At 41.5% G+C, this 17,869-nt stretch overlaps 1 protein-coding gene across 1 annotated transcript in view; it reads right to left on the reverse strand.

The window, feature by feature from the left end:
• Positions 1–900: 900 nt before the first annotated feature.
• The window catches only part of LOC121547734 (nuclear protein localization protein 4 homolog), a 37,209-nt gene continuing 20,240 nt past the window's right edge, over positions 901–17,869 (reverse strand). The window contains exons 12-16 of the mRNA XM_041859149.2: positions 15,427–15,498; positions 14,162–14,254; positions 12,127–12,243; positions 3,799–3,901; positions 901–3,389 (exon numbers count right to left, since the gene is read on the reverse strand). Coding sequence (XP_041715083.1) covers positions 3,226–3,389; positions 3,799–3,901; positions 12,127–12,243; positions 14,162–14,254; positions 15,427–15,498 — 549 coding nt within the window. The 3' untranslated portion in view covers positions 901–3,225. The remainder of the gene's footprint in view (positions 3,390–3,798; positions 3,902–12,126; positions 12,244–14,161; positions 14,255–15,426; positions 15,499–17,869) is intronic.

Below are 17,869 nucleotides of genomic sequence, written 5' to 3' on the forward strand. Positions count from 1 at the left end.
CATCTACACACAGTGCATGTTCACTGCTGCTCCCCATCTAATTTAAAAGATTGAGAAAATCTGCAAGGAACAATGGGAGAGAATCCCCAAATCCAGATGTGCAAAGCTGATAGACATACCCAAGACGACTCAGAGCTGTAATCGTCACCAAAAGGTGCTTCTACAAAGTATTGACTCGGGTGTAAATATGTATGTAAATTAGATCTGTATTTCATTTCGAATACACTGGCCAAAATTTCTAAACATGTTTTCACTTTGTCATTATGGGGTTTCTTGTGTAGATGGGTGAGAGACAATTGAATCCATTTTGAATTCAGGCTGTAACAACAAAGAAACCAAGGGGTATGAATACTTTCTCTAGACACTAAAGTGTTAAAAATAGTGATAACTATCGGATATGCTAGTACCAAAGATAAAACACCTAATACAGGGTCTGGTCAAGCGCATGGAGAAAAAATTACCCAAATCAGAAAAACAATTTGTTAACGAGCTCAAAGAAGCCACCAAAAGTAAATTAAAGGGAAATAGTTTGTGGTGGAGGTGCTGCTTGAAAAGCGACACAGTGGTTGAAGATTCAGAGTACACATGCATTCTGAGGCAGAACACCGTACAGCAATTCACATTTACATTTTAGTCATTTAGCAGATGCTCTTATCCAGAGTGCCTTACAGGAACAATTAGGGTTAAGTGCCTTGCTCAAGGGCACAGACAGACTTTTCACCTAGTCAGCTCGGGGATCTGAACCAGCAACCTTTCGGTTACTGGCCCAACGCTCCTAACGGCTAGGCTACGTGCCGCGGTTGGAGGGCCGACCTTAACCACTCCGCTAAGAGGACAAAATCAGCCTAAAAGTACAACTGTTCTTTCTTCCAGGGTGAATCAACAAAACAAACACTGTGCTCCATTGATAGGAATTGTTTATTGTTTGACTGGTATTTCTGATATTAAATTAAAATCCAGATCTACAGCATCATACAACTTTCTTTCAGGGTCCCATTCTTCAGCTCAGAGGGGGAAGTTAGGCTTTATGTAGCTCTGGTCCAGGGCGTTACGTGTGGCTGAAACTCAGCATCAACAAGCCGCACGTAAACCACTGGACCAGAGCTGGGACTTAATTTATGCATTTTCAGATAATCTTTCTCAACAACTCACACAGGGGAAACAGGCAAAATAACCTTAGACCATTTTCAAATTAATCTACAAACTAAAAACACTCACTTTTTCAATGGAAATTACTCCCGAGCGCTTACAAAAAAGCAAATCTTTATAAATAGCATAATTTGAAACCCATGACCCCACCTCTCCATTCAACTGAGAAGGACAATTTACTGATAGCAGCCCCAAAATGGAAGGAAACCTCAAGTGACGACAGGCTCAACCGCTTGGACATGCGCTCGCTACATATTTAGACCAAAGTCCCTCAAAAGGAAATATTTGAAGGCTGGAAAAAGTTGAGGTATCTGTTGGACTAAATCTGACTGCTACAGTGTCAAATTATAAATAAAACAAATCAAACCAAGGATTTCATTGAATGCCATCAAAATAGCAGTGTAAAGGTTTGGGCACTTTATTTCAAGAATATAAAGCTGAATTAATTGAATCAGCGATCTATGAGAAGTGACACACACACCTCCCCAGCGCTGACCAAGAGATACTCTGGAATAAGTACTTGTCCGTGCTAACCACTAACCCGTTCCTATTCTCAGACATTAAATGGGGTACCTGGATCATTGTAACCTGTATCTAAACGGGGGCATGAGAAGAGAAAACATTCCCTACTGAATTGCCTGTGCTGTGGACATCAGTTATTTGACGTCAAATTACTACCGTTGGAATGAGTTCAGTTTTACAGCTGTTAGTGTGGAGAGAAAATATTGGTTCTCTGTAACAGAAGCAAACACACCCTGAGCTCTTAACCCTGCCTGGCCGCCATCTTTCCCCGTTCCTTCGCAATCTCTCTTTCTCCCTCCCTCCTTCCCTCGCCATCTTCCTTCCTCTCTCCATCCCAGGTGCACAGCACATTGGCCTGCTGGAAGGCATGGACCATTAAGGTATCTTTGAAGGCAGAGTGATGGCGATCCATAGGGGCCCGTCAGAGGAAAAAACCCATTCTATACGGTCTGGCCCCTCTGGACGAGCGCCAGTCGAAAGAGAGGAGAACCGATGCAAGAAGAGAGGGAAGGAGAGAAAGAGGTGCAGCGTTGGTAGCTAACCCAGTAAGTAAGCATCTCAAAGCTGCCATCAAAACAAATATGGCGTACTATACAGTATAAGCTTCAACTGGAGGTATAACATTAGCAAAGTTAACAAATAACCCAAAATCTAATGGTTTCATTAACGCTAGGACCCATCTCTCCAAACTCACTCCTGAGGTCAGGGCATCAACTTAGGGGAAGTGCCTGAGCAACCAAGAACACATCACTCCTGCAATACAAAAGACTAAATAAAGAAGTTAGGTTTATGATACTGAAGAGCCTGATAGTTTAATAACTCTGAAGAGGTTTGGGCCAATCAAGAGATCTTATGGATAGACCGTCACTGTCTGATAACTGTTGGAGAATGAGTGAGAGTTCTACAAAAACTATCTGGCTGAGAAAAACAGACCCAAGCAGATTCCAAAAGTCCCAATATATACTGTAGCTACAATCAGGAAAACAAAACACTTCATGTGCAATTAAATAAACAGCATCAATCATTCCTCAAATAATGTATATTATTTACACAGACTTTCCAGATTAAGTCGTGAGAGCGAGTGGGGGGCACTGGTCGGTGTGAGTGAGAACTTCAAATTGTAAAGTCTTTATTTTGCTGTTGTCCTGAAGCACAGCAATATTTATTGGAGCCAGGTCATAGAGGAATATAAGGGGCCATGGGGAGGAAGAGGGAAGAAGAAGCCTTGTTGCCAAAGTGCTTTTAGCTAAACATGTCCCAGCCAGTCTCAGTCAGGGGCCACGGCAGAGCCTGCGAGAGATGAGAGCACAGTCATTTGTTAAATCACTTGATTTGGTGTAAACGAATGCCATTCGTTTTGCGCTTGTCAACCCCATAGCAGTCAGATGGGAGGGACAGAGGGCCAGGGGCCAAGAGGAGGAGACATCCAATCACGCAGCTGTTTGCGGTATCCAATCCCGGTGCGATGATGTGCGTAAGGAAGCGGGCCGGGCTGGAGACCGGGTGGTAGAGGGGTTAGGGAAACAGGGCAGGGGGCCACAGGAGGGATGGGGTTTAACCCCTCGGCAGGCTGCACATCTCACAGAACTCTGTGCCTGGCTGGTTCATAAAGGTGCAGTGGAGGCAGGACCACATGGCTGAGGACGACGCTGGGGTAGAGGGGCCCCCGCCCACGGCCCCGTACTCCTGAGGGCCCGATGACTGCCCACCCACCGTGCCTGAGGAGAGGAGGGAGAGAGGGGTCAGGGGTCTTTTCAGACTTCCTTTTTTATATGTAGGAATGATACATGTCATGAGCTCCAACCAAATTGCTCTTTGTGGTCAATAAAGTTCTACTGAATTGAATGCAAGACAAGTTCAACTCAATCAATCACATTAAAATCAGATCAAAATCAAATGTTATTGGTCGCATACACATATTTAGCAGATGTTATTGTGGGTGTAGCGAAACGCTTGTGTTCCTAGCTCCAACAGTGTAGTAATAACTAACAATACACACTAATCTAAAAGTAAAATAATGGAATTAAGAAACAAATAAATCAATCCATCACTCCTCAACGACGACATAAATGTGATAATTTCAACTAAGGCATGTCAGCGCCTTCCTTGATGGCCAGTGGTGCTTACTGCACAGCTGCTCGATGGTGGCCCACTGCTCAGACTTCTTCCAGGTCTGAGCCAGCTCCTCGTCTTCCGTCTTCACAGCGTCCAACAGCAGACCAATGCTGTCCTGGGAACAGATCATTACAACTCTGTTACACAACACATTCGGGTAAAAGTACATTACGTACTGCTTTTCTGGCCATGCCAAGATAACCCAATCCAATGCAGGGAAACATTGTGTGATTTTTAGCTAACGATACATGACACAAAATCAAGGGTTTAGAGCCAAGTTGCCGTGAACAAAGAGATTGTGAGGGGAAACAAAACGTCATGATGACAAAGACACTAAATCATTTCCACATTGGACAAACATGTGGTGATAATCTGAACCTTTTGTAGCGTGACAACAAACCAAAACATTGTGCTTGAACGCGTTTGGTTTTATAGTGTGCGAGAGTGAGGGTGTGTGTGTGTGTGCAATCGGGTTGAGCGATGTCTGGAATGACATCATCCCATCTTCCTTTACAAACAGTTTTGTACGGTATCATTTCCACATTGGACAAACATGTGGTGATAATCTGAACCTTTTGTAGCGTGACAACAAACCAAAACATTGTGCTTGAACGCGTTTGGTTTTATAGTGTGCGAGAGTGAGGGTGTGTGTGTGTGTGTGCAATAGGGGTTGAGCGATGTCTGGAATGACATCATCCCATCTTCCTGTACAAACAGTTGGTAGTTTTTCCGATGCTAGAACACGTTTTTGTTACTTTCAGTACTTCTGTCAAATGTGTCTCACATCATATACGGATTGAGAGGATGGAGTCTGTCTAGTACTATGTCTGAATCTTCAAGCTAGCCAGGCTACTTACGCAGCTGACAGTGCAAGACACTTTTGAGAAGCAAGTGAGAGGAGAGAAAATGCCCACAGCTTCTTCTAACAAAAACACCATACCTCCACGCCCACAGCTTGTTGACAAAACTGGCTCCAGAAGTGAACTAAGAATTTACAGAGCAGATGATGACAACTATGCTAAAAGGTGCAAGGGAGGTTGATTTTCAAAATGACAAAAAAATATTTTACACGTGACATTCGAATTGTAACATTCTACTAGCAACTAAATTTGATTTGAGTGACAATGACATGAACATGTGCCTTCAGAAAGTATTCACACCCTTTTGACTTCTTCCACATTTTGTTGTGTTACACAGCTTGAATTTAAAATGGAATAAATTGAGATTGTGTCACTGGCCAACACACAATACCCCATAATGTCAAAGTGGAATTAAAAATGAAAAAGCTTAAAATGTATTCAACCACTTTGTTATGGCAAGCCTAAATAAGTTCAGGAGTAAAAATGTGCTTTACAAGTCGCATAAGTTGCATGGACTCACTGTGTGTCCAATAGCGTTTACATTTGTAATCACTACCCCATCTCAACACATATAATTATTTAGAAGGTCTCCAAGTCGAGCAGTGAATTTAAAAACACAGATTCAGGGAAGTTTTCCAATGCCTCGCAAAGAAGGGCACCTATTGGTAGATGGGTATAAAACATGGTGAAGTTACACTTTGGATGGCGTATGAATAAACCAAGTCACTAGAAAGATACAGGCATCATTCCTATTGGCTGTGGCGGTCAGGCATCATTCCTATTGGCTGTGGCGGTCAGGCATCATTCCTATTGGCTGTGGCGGTCAGGCATCATTCCTGTGGCGGTCACCAAATATCGTCAGCTGGTGATTGTCAAGCAAATATCTGTCGGTCTCACGGTAATTGACCGTTAATTAACAACACATTTAGCATCTCCTGGCTTCCACACATAGCCTACAAGCCACTGATGCAGACCTTTCAAAAACATCAACATTTTAAAAAGTCTAATAAATCCATGTAATGTAGCCTACACTTTCACAATAAATCTATTATTTATTTTAGACAGGTCTAAAGAAACATGATATGAAGAAAATGTAGTCTATTTCAGAAGAACAGAATAGCATACTCTGAGTTGTCCTTATGTTAGGTCCTGATCTGGCTATGCCATATGGCTGTGGGCTACACTAGTTCATTTAGCAGACAAGATTTGCTTAGAATTCCGTGGCATTATATTATAGTATGAAGAACACAATTGAACAAAGCTGAATAAATTGGAAAGGAGTGCGCACATACAGCTATTCTGTGTTGAGCGGTTAACAAAAGAAACAGGTCCTCCTATATGCTTAACTTAAGAGTTATTAATGTAACTTTGGTTGTTCTACAAACGTTGGCCTATATGTTTTGATTTTCAATAGATTGTAAGGCTGCATGATGCGACTAATGATGATTCGAAAAAAAGTCGCTTGAAAGGCATGAGCTCTGCTTTGTTTTTTTTGCGCAGGCTGTACACACTACATCAGCCACTCATTCAAAAGTGCTTGATAATGCCTAGAATTTCACGGCGGCATCACCTTTGTGTGGCCGTAATGCACCCTACAAAAATCCATGCCTTTTGCGGCCAGTGGCCATTGTGCCCTTCTCACTGAGTGCTGAGCGCTCCGAATCGTCGCTCACTCACATGGCTCTCCGTCACGTGATCGGGTCTTTCTCACAGGCTACAAGTAAAGACAGACACATCAGGGACCCACCTGCGCGCGTCCTTATCCAATTCCGAGGTGCATATTGAAGATATTTGAAGAACTGTCCACATTTACTTTGTCAGCCAACAAGATGAGTAGGCCTAACGAACAGCAAAAGCACTAGTCTATGTCAATCTACTATCCCCCATAGTACAAAAGTTGACCTATTATGTGCAATAAATAAATATTCCAATCAGTCTGGGACAGTTGTGGGATGCGATAGATCCCAAATTAATACAAACACTAGCATAAAAAGAAAATGTTTTACGCAATGAGGCTGACGCAACAGATCAGAACGTTTAGCTTAAAATGGTTCATATATATATTTTAAAAAGAAACAAAAATAGTCACATCTGAAGCAGTGAACTTTGTGAAGACCAATACTTGTGTCAACTTTTGACCACGACTGTATACTGAACAAAAATATAAAACACAACATGTAAAGTGTTGGTCCGATGTTTCATGAGCAGAAATAAAAGATCCCAAAAAAAGTTCAATATGCACAAAAAGCTTATTTCTCTCAACTTTGGTTTACAAATTTGTTTACGCATATCAAGAAGCTGATTAATTCTTTAGAGTCTAAGACGTTTGGGGCGGGTGCTAAACTGACATAACTCAGTAAAATCATTGAAATTGTTGCATGTTGTGTTTATAGTTTTGTTCAGTATACTTAACCGATGACAAGACTTGAAAATGTCTGTGTAGCAATGATCAACCACCAACTTGACAGAGCTTGAATAATTTTTAAAAGAATAATGTGCAAATATTGTACAATCCAGGTGTGCAAAGCTCTTAGAGACTTACCAAGAAAGACGCACAGCTGTAATCGCTGCCAAAAGGTGCTTCTAACTTGTATTGACTCAAGGCTGACTCAATACATTTGCAAAAACTTATAAAAACATATTTTCACTTTGTCATCATGGGGTAATGTGTGTAGATGGGTGAGAAAAACAATCTATTTAATAATTTTCTTATTCAGGCTGTAACAACCAAATTTGGAATAAGTCCAGTGGTATGAATACTTTCTGAAAGCAAAGTATTCATGACATTCATGTGAGCATTATAATATGATTACAACCCAAAAGTAATGTGAAATGCACTCATAACTTCGCTATGACAATATATTTAGGCTACTTGGCATTTATCTGGGCTTGCTAGCAGTAGCCACCAGCCAGCCAGCAGTCCTGGGTGGAGCATTGCACCCTGGGAGTTGAAATGCGTTCTGGGAATCGTAGTAGGCGGTGTAAAATCCATTGTATTTCTCTGGTGTGTAGACTACTGCAATATATATATATATATATATATATATAACACACACATATACATATATACAGTGGGGGGAAAAAAGTATTTAGTCAGCCACCAATTGTGCAAGTTCTCCCACTTAAAAAGATGAGGCCTGTAATTTTCATCATAGGTACACGTCAACTATGACAGACAAAATGACACAGAAAAATCCAGAAAATCACATTGTAGGATTTTTAATGAATTTATTTGCAAATTATGGTGGAAAATAAGTATTTGGTCAATAACAAAAGTTCTCAATACTTTGTTATATACCCTTTGTTGGCAATGACACAGGTCAAACGTTTTCTGTAAGTCACACACTGTTGCTGGTATTTTGGCCCATTCCTCCATGCAGATCTCCTCTAGAGCAGTGATGTTTTGGGGCTGTCGCTGGGCAACACGGACTTTCAACTCCCTCCAAAGATTTTCTATGGGGTTGAGATCTGGAGACTGGCTAGGCCACTCCAGGACCTTGAAATGCTTCTTACGAAGCCACTCCTTCGTTGCCTGGGCGGTGTGTTTGGGATCATTGTCATGCTGAAAGACCCAGCCACATTTCATCTTCAATGCCCTTGCTGAGGGAAGGAGGTTTTCACTCAAAATCTCACGATACATGGCCCCATTCATTCTTTCCTTTACACGGATCAGTCGTCCTGGTCCCTTTGCAGAAAAACAGCCCCAAAGCATGATGTTTCCACCCCCATGCTTCACAGTAGGTATTGTGTTCTTTGGATGCAACTCAGCATTCTTTGTTCTCCAAACACGACAAGTTGAGTTTTTACCAAAAATATATATATTTTGGTTTCATCTGACCATATGACATTCTCCCAATCCTCTTCTGGATCATCCAAATGCACTCTAGCAAACTTCAGACGGGCCTGGACATGTACTGGCTTAAGCAGGGGGACACGTCTGGCACTGCAGGATTTGAGTCCCTGGCGGCGTAGTGTGTTACTGATGGTAGGCTTTGTTACTTTGGTCCCAGCTCTCAGCAGGTCATTCACTAGGTCCCCCCGTGTGGTTCTGGGATTTTTGCTCACCGTTCTTGTGATCATTTTGACCCCACGGGGTGAGATCTTGAGTGGAGCCCCAGATCGAGGGGAGATTATCAGTGGTCTTGTATGTCTTCCATTTCCTAATAATTGCTCCCACAGTTGATTTCTTCAAACCAAGCTGCTTACCTATTGCAGATTCAGTCTTCCCAGCCTGGTGCAGGTCTACAATTTTGTTTCTGGTGTCCTTTGACAGCTCTTTGGTCTTGGCCATAGTGGAGTTTGGAGTGTGACTGTTTGAGGTTGTGGACAGGTGTCTTTTATACTGATAACAAGTTCAAACAGGTGCCATTAATACAGGTAACGAGTGGAGGACAGAGGAGCCTCTTAAAGAAGAAGTTACAGGTCTGTGAGAGCCAGAAATCTTGCTTGTTTGTAGGTGACCAAATACTTATTTTCCACCATAATTTGCAAATAAATTCATTAAAAATCCTACAATGTGATTTTCTGGATTTTTCTGTGTCATTTTGTCTGTCATAGTTGACGTGTACCTATGATGAAAATTACAGGCCTCTCTCATCTTTTTAAGTGGGAGAACTTGCACAATTGGTGGCTGACTAAATACTTTTTTCCCCCACTGTATACACATTTTTCCGTTAGCAAAGAGATTGTAAGGAAAAAACGTACAGACAACTTAGACACAATCATTGCCACATTGGACAAACATGTGGTGATAATCTGAACCTTTTGCAGCTTGACAACAAACCAACACATGGTGCTTGAGGTATTTGGTTTGAGAGCGTGTGCGTGAGAGTGTGTGTGTGTGTGTGCAATACAGTTGGGTGATGTCTGGAATGACACATCTTCCAGTACAAACAGTTTTGAACGGTATAATGAAACTTTGGTAGTTTTTCAACCCAAAAGTAATGTGAAATGCCCTCATAACTTTGCTATGACAGCAATATAGACTGAACAAAAATATTAATGCAACCTAGTGATGGTCCCATGTTTCATGAGCTGAAATAGATTCCAGAGATTTTCCATACGCACAAAAAGCTTGTTTCTATCCCTGTTAGTGAGCATTTCTTCTTTACCAAGATAATCCATCCATCTGACAGCATATCAAGAAGCTGATTAAACAGCATGGTCATTACACAAATGCACCTTGTGCTGGGGACATTAAAAGGCCACTAAAATGTGTAGTTTTGTTACAACACATTGCCACAGTTGAGGGAGCGTGCAATTAGCATGCTGACTGCAGGAATATCCACCAGAGCTGTTGCTAGAGAATGTAATGTTCATTTCTCTACCATAAGCCCCCTGCAACATTGTTTTAGAGAATTTGCTAGTTCGTCCAACCGGCCTCACAACCGCTGACCACGTGTAACCATGCCAGCCCAGGACCTCCACATCCGGCATCAAACTGTCAGAAACCGTCTCAGGGAAGCTCATTTGCGAGCTATTCCACAATCAACAGCCTAATCAACTCTATGCTAAGAAGATGTGTCGCGCTGCATGAGGCAAATGGTGGTCACACCAGATAATGACTGGTATTCTGATCCACGCCCCTACTTATTTTTTTTTTTTAAGCTATCTGTGACCAACAGATGCATATATCTATTCCCACTCATGTGAAATGCATAGATTACGGCGTAATGAATTGATTTCAATTGACTGATTTCCTTTAAAAGAACTGTAACTCAGTAAAATCTTTGAAATTGTTGCATGTTGTGTTTATATCTGTTCAGTACATTTAGACTACGTTGCGTTCATCTAGGCTTGCTAGCAGTAGCCACTAGCCAGCCAGCAGTTCTGGGCAGAGCATTGCACTCTGGGAATCGAAGTAGGCTGTGTAAAATCAATTGTTTTTATCTGGTGTGTAGACTATTGCAATATAGAATCTTCAGAAATGAGCTCCAAAGTGTGTATGTATTTAATACATTAAATGATTTAGCTGTAATGAATAATGAACCATAGGTCGAATGAATGTCATTTGACCCAATATTATGGCCATAGATGAGCAAATTAACCCTGATTTGTATCAAATTACATTTTAAAACAGTTGATGTAATTGTAAAATAATTTTGTGTTTGAGTATCAGATATGGTTTTGCATAAGGAACATTTGAGATGTTCTTCTGTTATTTAATATGGTGTTTTACTATTGAACGAAATTGAATAGACAATATATTATTTGTTATTTTAGTTTTTCTACCAGTTATCAACAATATGTTCAATGTTAAAGAAAATAACGGCCAGTGGTTATTCTGTGACTTCAGCGAATACACATTCTTTTTTTTTGCTGTGGTATCGTCTCCGTATCGACTATTGTTTCCGTATCGAGTAACGTGATACTAAACTTGGTATTGGTATTAAAGTCAAAAATTCTGATACTGACAACACTAATAAACATCGTTGATATACGATTGTATCGTGTATTTTATTTTATTTTCTCTTGGGGAGGGTGCACGTTGCACACCGAGGGGTCAATTGGCAGGAAGAACGCAATATAAACAGACAATATAATCCCCCCCACTACTTTAGGTTATTTTCGTACTCATTTCGTTTAAGCTACTTTATTAATTTTGTAACATGTAGGCCTATATTTAGGATTTGTACAGTTTGATAGGCAAAAGGCATATCCTAATAGGCCTATTAGTTTTTAGCATAAGCCAACGTTCATTCGTTTCTAAGTGTTATAAAAACAGTTATAAATGATCATTTGTTTTATCTGATTGTATATTTAGGATTTTCACAGTTCAATATGCAAAATGCCTCCTAAAGATAATATACATTCTTTTTTTTTGCCTAAGCCAATGTTCATTCAAGTGTTATAAGGTCATAAAACGTAATTATTATTTAGCCTATCTTATTGTTGTTGACTTTTATATAAATGAAAACATTTGCTAAATATTTTTAAATAAAACGTTTTAAACTCCGACACCTGCTTCTCATTCATATATTTGTTGTTCCCGCTTATTAAAAAGGGCTGCTGTGGGAGTGAATGGCCGATTGCCTGTTGCGCAATTCATGGACATCAATAAACATTTTGACAATATAATAAATATTAGTTTATAAATGTAACTTGTCAGAGTAACGTTTACTGCAGCTTCTATTGACATTAGCTTGGTGTAAGGCCTATATTATTGGCTGTTTGGTTTGCAAGGAGAGATTTTCCGAAAGCACAATTTACTTTGCCTACACTTTGGTCAAGCAGAAACATATGAGGTTTGTTTAAACTTCCTAGTCCATCTTGCAATTGTTTGTTCTCTCGCATCGATAGACGCAATTGTAAATTCGCCCAACCCCTAGTGTGCAAGTCTGTATGTGAGTGTGTGCAAGCGCGTGTGTGGTACGGTGTGTGTGTGTTTGTGTGGTACGGTGTGTGTGTGTTTGTGGTGTACGGTGTGTGTGAGTGTATGGGTGTGTGTGGTACAGTGTGAGTGTGTCTGTACAGAACTTACTCTGAGAGGCATGACCTCGTTGGTGACCAGGAAGAGGAGCAGGTGGAAGTCAGACACCATGTCCAGGAATACAGTGGAGGTGCACTGGGACAGGTACGTAGCTAAACTGTGGAAATCCTGTTACACACACGGGAAGGGGAAAACATGGATTATGATCAAGACTAATAACTTCCTAAACATGAGCCTTCATTTTTCACTGGCAGACAGTCATGTGATCAGGTCAGATTGAAACATAGCAGAGAAATAATGGCTGTTGCCAAAGTGGGTTAAAGGTCAGAAAAAAACATTACTTAGTCTTATGTACAGTTGAAGTTAGAAGTTTACATACACTTAGGTTGGAGTCATTAAAACTTGTTTTTCAACCACTCCACACATTTCTTGTTAACAAACTATAGTTTTGGCAAGTCGGTTAGGACATTACTTTGTGCATGACACAAGTAATTTTTCCAACAATTGTTTACAGACAGATTATTTCACTTATAATTCACTGTATCACAATTCCAGTTGGTCAGAAGTTTACATACACTAAGTTCACTGTGCCTTTAAACAGCTTGGAATATTCCAGAAAATTATGTAATGGCTTTAGAAGCTTCTGATAGGCTAATTGACATCATTTGAGTCAATTGGAGGTGTATCTGTGGATGTATTTCAAGGCCTACCTTCAAACTCAGTGTCTCTTTGCTTGACATCATGGGAAAATCAAAAGAAATCAGCAAAGACCTCAGAAAAAGAATTGTAGACCTCCACAAGTCTGGTTCATCCTTGGGAGCAACTTCCAAACGCCTGAAGGTACCACGTTCATCTGTACAAACAATAGTACGCAAGTATAAACACCATGGGACCACGCAGCCGTCATACCGCTCAGGAAGGAGACGCGTTCTGTCTCCTAGAGATGAACGTACTTTGGTGCAAATCAATCCCAGAACAACAGCAAAGGACCTTGTGAAGATGCTGGAGGAAACGGGTACAAAAGTATCTATATCCACAGTAAAACAAGTCTTTATATCGACATAACCTGAAAGGCCGCTCAGCAAGGAAGAAGCCACTGCTCCAAAACTGCCATAAAAAAATCCAGACTACGGTTTGCAACTGCAAATGGGGACAAAGATCGTACTTTTAGGAGAAATGCCTCTGGTCTGATTAAACAAAAATAGAACTGTTTGGCCATAATGACCATCGTTATGTTAGGAGGAAAAAGGGGGACGCTTGCAAGCCGAAGAACACCATCCCAACCGTGAAGCACGGGGGTGGCAGCATCATGCTGTGGGGGTGCTTTGCTGCAGGAGGGACTGGTGCACTTCACAAAATAGATGGCATCATGAGGAAGGAAAATTATGTGGATATAATGAAGCAACATCTCAAGACATCAGTCAGGAAGTTAAAGCTTGGTCGCAAATGGGTCTTCCAAATGGACAATGACCCCAAGCATACTTCCAAAGTTGTGGCAAAATGGCTTAAGGACAACAAAGTCAAGGTATTGGAGTGGCCATCACAAAGCCCTAACCTCAATCCTATAGAACATTTGTGGGCAGAACTGAAAAAGCGTGTTCGAGCAAGGAGGCCTACAAACCTGACTCAGTTACACCAGCTCTGTCAGGAGGAACGGGCCAAAATTCACCCAACTTATTGTGGGACGCTTGTGGAAGGCTACCCGAAACATTTGACCCAAGTTAAACAATTTAAAGGCAATGCTACCAAATACTAATTGAATGTATGTAAACTTCTGATCCACTGGGAGTGTGATGAAATAAATAAAAGCTGAAATAAATCATTCTCTCTACTATTATTCTGACATTTCACATTCTTAAAATAAAGTGGTGTTCCTAACTGACCTAAAATAGGGAATTCTTACTAGGATGAAATGTCAGGAATTGTGAAAAACTGAGTTTAAATGTATTTGGCTAAGGTGTAAGTAAACTTCCGACAAACTATAGGTCATTCTTTGGCCACTGAAGGAAACAAAATACCAAACATCAGAACAACCATTTTAGTTGTTATCGTGTTTGTGTGTGTGTGTGTGTCAGTCAATGTGTACCTGTGTCTCTCCCAGGATGTCTCTGTTCTCTATGGGAAAGCGTGGTGTGGAGCTGAAGGTGTACTGGGGGTCCTTGGGGAAGGTGGTGGTTATCTGGATGGAGATGGAAAGGAGGAAGTAGAACAGTTAACTGACTGGAACATTCCCAAGTTCTCCCATGTCACCCCGCTCCTCTGCACACTCCACTGGCTTCCAGTCGAAGCTCGCATCCACTACAAGAACATGGTGCTTCCCTATGGAGTAGTAAGAGGAAGTGCCCCTCCCTACCTTCAGGCTATGCTCAAACCCTACACCCCAACCCAGGCACTCCGCTCTGCCACCTCTGGTCTCCTGGCCCTCTGACCCCTACGGGAGATATGTGGAACTGCCCCTCCCTACCTTCAGGCTATGCTCAAACCCTACACCCCAACCCAGGCACTCCGCTCTGCCACCTCTGGTCTCCTGGCCCTCTGACCCCTACGGGAGATATGTGGAACTGCCCCTCCCTACCTTCAGGCTATGCTCAAACCCTACACCCCAACCCAGGCACTCCGTTCTGCTACCTCTAGTCTCCTGGCCGTCCCCACCTCCTGCTGAGCCCAGTCAAAGCTCTTCTCTGTCCTGGCACCGCAATGGTGGAACCAGCTTCCCCCTGAAGCTAGGACAGCAGAGTCCCCTGCCCATTTTCAGAAAGATCTGAAACCCTAGCCCTTCAAAGAGTATCTTAAATGAATCCCATTGCGCAGCCTGCTAGTTAGAGAATAGTTAACTGACTGGAAGATCCCCTAGCTCAGTTGGTAGAGCATGGCGCTTGCAACGACAGGGTTGTGGGTTCGTTTCCCACGGGGGGGCCAGTATGAAAATGTATGCACTCACTAACTGTAAGTGGCTCTGGATAAGAGCGTCTGCTAAATGACTAAAATGTAAACGTAAAATGGTGATTTCGATCTTTCTGTATGGCATGGAGCTGCCAATATTTTTACAAGATTATTGTGGAAAGAGGAAGACATCCTTACATCATCGGGCAAAGCTTCAGTTTTACCATTTAAAAATGGTTCATAAAACACACATAGCAACAGAACTTTCGGAACACTAGAAATGTGTCTACACTTGCTACTTGGAAGGCATGGAGAACTATTAACTTACAGAAGCTTAGTTCAGTTGACTGGCCCTACTATGCATCCTAAACTGTAAAACCTGCCCTACCGCTACTCAACATGTCATTGGTCGATTCCCTTCTTTAACCTGCATAAAAAAAGGCCACACCCACATTCGTTCATACTTACATCTATGATAAGGTACTCCACAGGAAGAGGCCGGGCTAAATATGTGATGTCATTGCCAAATTTATCTTTGTCCTGTTGAGGGGATGAAGAAAAATGCCAATCAATGGAGAGAAATACGACAGCTGTAGCTGTCCAATAGGTATTTGGTATTTTAAATCAGGATCCCCATTTGCTGTTGCGAAAGCAGCAGCTACTCTTTCTGGGGTCCACACAAAACATGACATAATACAGAACATTAATAGACAAGGACAGAACTACATACAACGGCACATATCAATACATACACAACATATCTAGGTCAAATAGGGGAGAGGCGTTGCGCCGTGAGGCGTTGCGTTACCTGTTTTTTTTTTTTTTCCAACCAGGTCTGCTGTTCATTTGAGCAATATGAGATGGAAGGGAGTTCCATGGCTCTATATAATACTGTCTGCTTTCTTGAATTTGTTCTGGTTTTGAGGACTGTGAAAAGACCCCTGGTGGCATGTCTGGTGGGGTAAGTGTGTGTGTGTCAGGGCTGTGAAAAGACCCCTGGTGGCATGTCTGGTGGGGTAAGTGTGTGTGTCAGAGCTGTGTTTAAGTTGACTATGCAAGCCATTTTGAATTTTCAACACAATGTTTCTCATAAAAATAAGTGATACAGTCAGTCTCTCCTCAACTCTTAGCCAAGAAGGACTGGCATGCATAGTATTTATATTAGCCCTCTGATTAGAATGAAGAGCAAGACGTGGCACTCTGTTCTGGGCCAGCTGCAGCTTAACTTAGTATTTCTTCGCAGCACTTGACCACATGACTCGACAATAATCAAGACAAGACAAAACTAGAACCTGCAGGACTAGCTTTTTGGAGTGTGGTGTCAAAAAAGCAGAGTATCTCTTCATTATACAGACCTCTTCATCTTTTCAACCATTGAATCTATATATGTTTTGACCATGACAGTTTACAATCTAAGGTAACACCAAGTAATGTATTCTCCTCAACTTGTTCAATAGCCACACCATTCATTACCAGATTCAGCTGAAGTCTAGAGCTTAGGGAATGATTTGTACCAAATACAATGCTCTTAGTTTTAGAGATGTTCAGGACCAGTTTATTACTGACCACCTATTGCAAAACTGACTGCAACTCTTAAGGGTTTCAGTGACTTCATTAGCTGTGGTTGCTAAAACGTATATGGTTGAATCATCAGCATACATGGACACACAGGCTTTGTTTAATACCAGTGGGATGTTATTGGTAAAAATAGAAAAGGAGGGCCTAGAGAGCTGCCCTGCGGTACACCACACCCTACTTGTTTGACATTAGAGAAGCTTCCATTAAATAAAACCCTCTGAGTTCTATTAGAAAGATAGCTCTGAAGCCACAATATGGCAGAGGTTGAAAAGCCAGGAACACATTAGTTTTCAACAACAGATTATGATCAATATTATCGAAGGCTGCACTGAAATCTAACAGCACAGCTCCCACAAACTTCTTAATGTCAATTTCTTTCAACCAATCAGTCATTTGAGTCAGTGCACATGAGTGCTTCTCTATAAGCATGCTGAAAGTCTGTTGTCAGTTTGTTTATAGAGAAATAGCATAGTATTTGGTCAAACAATTTTTTCCAACAGTTTCCTAAGAGCTGGCAGCAAGCTGATGGGTCTACTGTTAGAACCAGTAAAGGCCGCTTTACCGCTCTTGGGTAGTGGAATGACTTTGGCTTCCCTCCAGGCCTGAGGACGAACACCTTCCTCTAGACTCAGATTAAAGATATGCCAGATAGGAGATGCCATAGTCAGCTACCATCCTCAGGAGAATTCCATCTAAGTTGTCAATTCCAGATTTGTAATTAGGAAAGGAGATATCTAGTCAGTTGTACAACTGAATGCATTCAACTGAAATGTGTCTTCCGCATGTAACCCAACCCTTTTGAATCAGAGGTGCGGGGGGCTGCCTTAAAATCGACATCATCGGCGCCCGGGGAACAGTTGGTTAACTGCCTTGCTCAGGGGCAGAACGACAGATTTTTACCTTGTCAGCTCGGGGATTCGATCCAGCAACCTTTCGGTTACTGGCCCAACGACCCTACACGCCAGGCTACCTGCCGCCCATTATTGATCAATACTAATTTTTTCACCTCTCCCACACTAACTTTACAAAATTCATTATTTGTTTTTTTTATGCATGAATACGATAGCTCACTGTTAGTTTTTATTTTATTTAACCTTTATTTAACCGGGTAAGCCAGTTTAGAACAAGTTCTCATTTACAACTGCGACCTGGCCAAGATAAAGCAAAGCGGTGCGATAAAACAGAGTTACATATAGTTCTTGGCATTTCCTGCCTTAGTTCGCCAATGAAGGAATCAAAATAATTGGCAACATCAAATGGTTTTGTGATGAATAGATGATTCGATGAAAGATGGAGTTGAATTTGTTTTTCTGGCCATAATTTAAAGTATTCC

Source organism: Coregonus clupeaformis, chromosome 31 (assembly GCF_020615455.1).
Source record: "Coregonus clupeaformis isolate EN_2021a chromosome 31, ASM2061545v1, whole genome shotgun sequence".
Taxonomy (NCBI): Eukaryota; Metazoa; Chordata; class Actinopteri; order Salmoniformes; family Salmonidae; genus Coregonus; species Coregonus clupeaformis.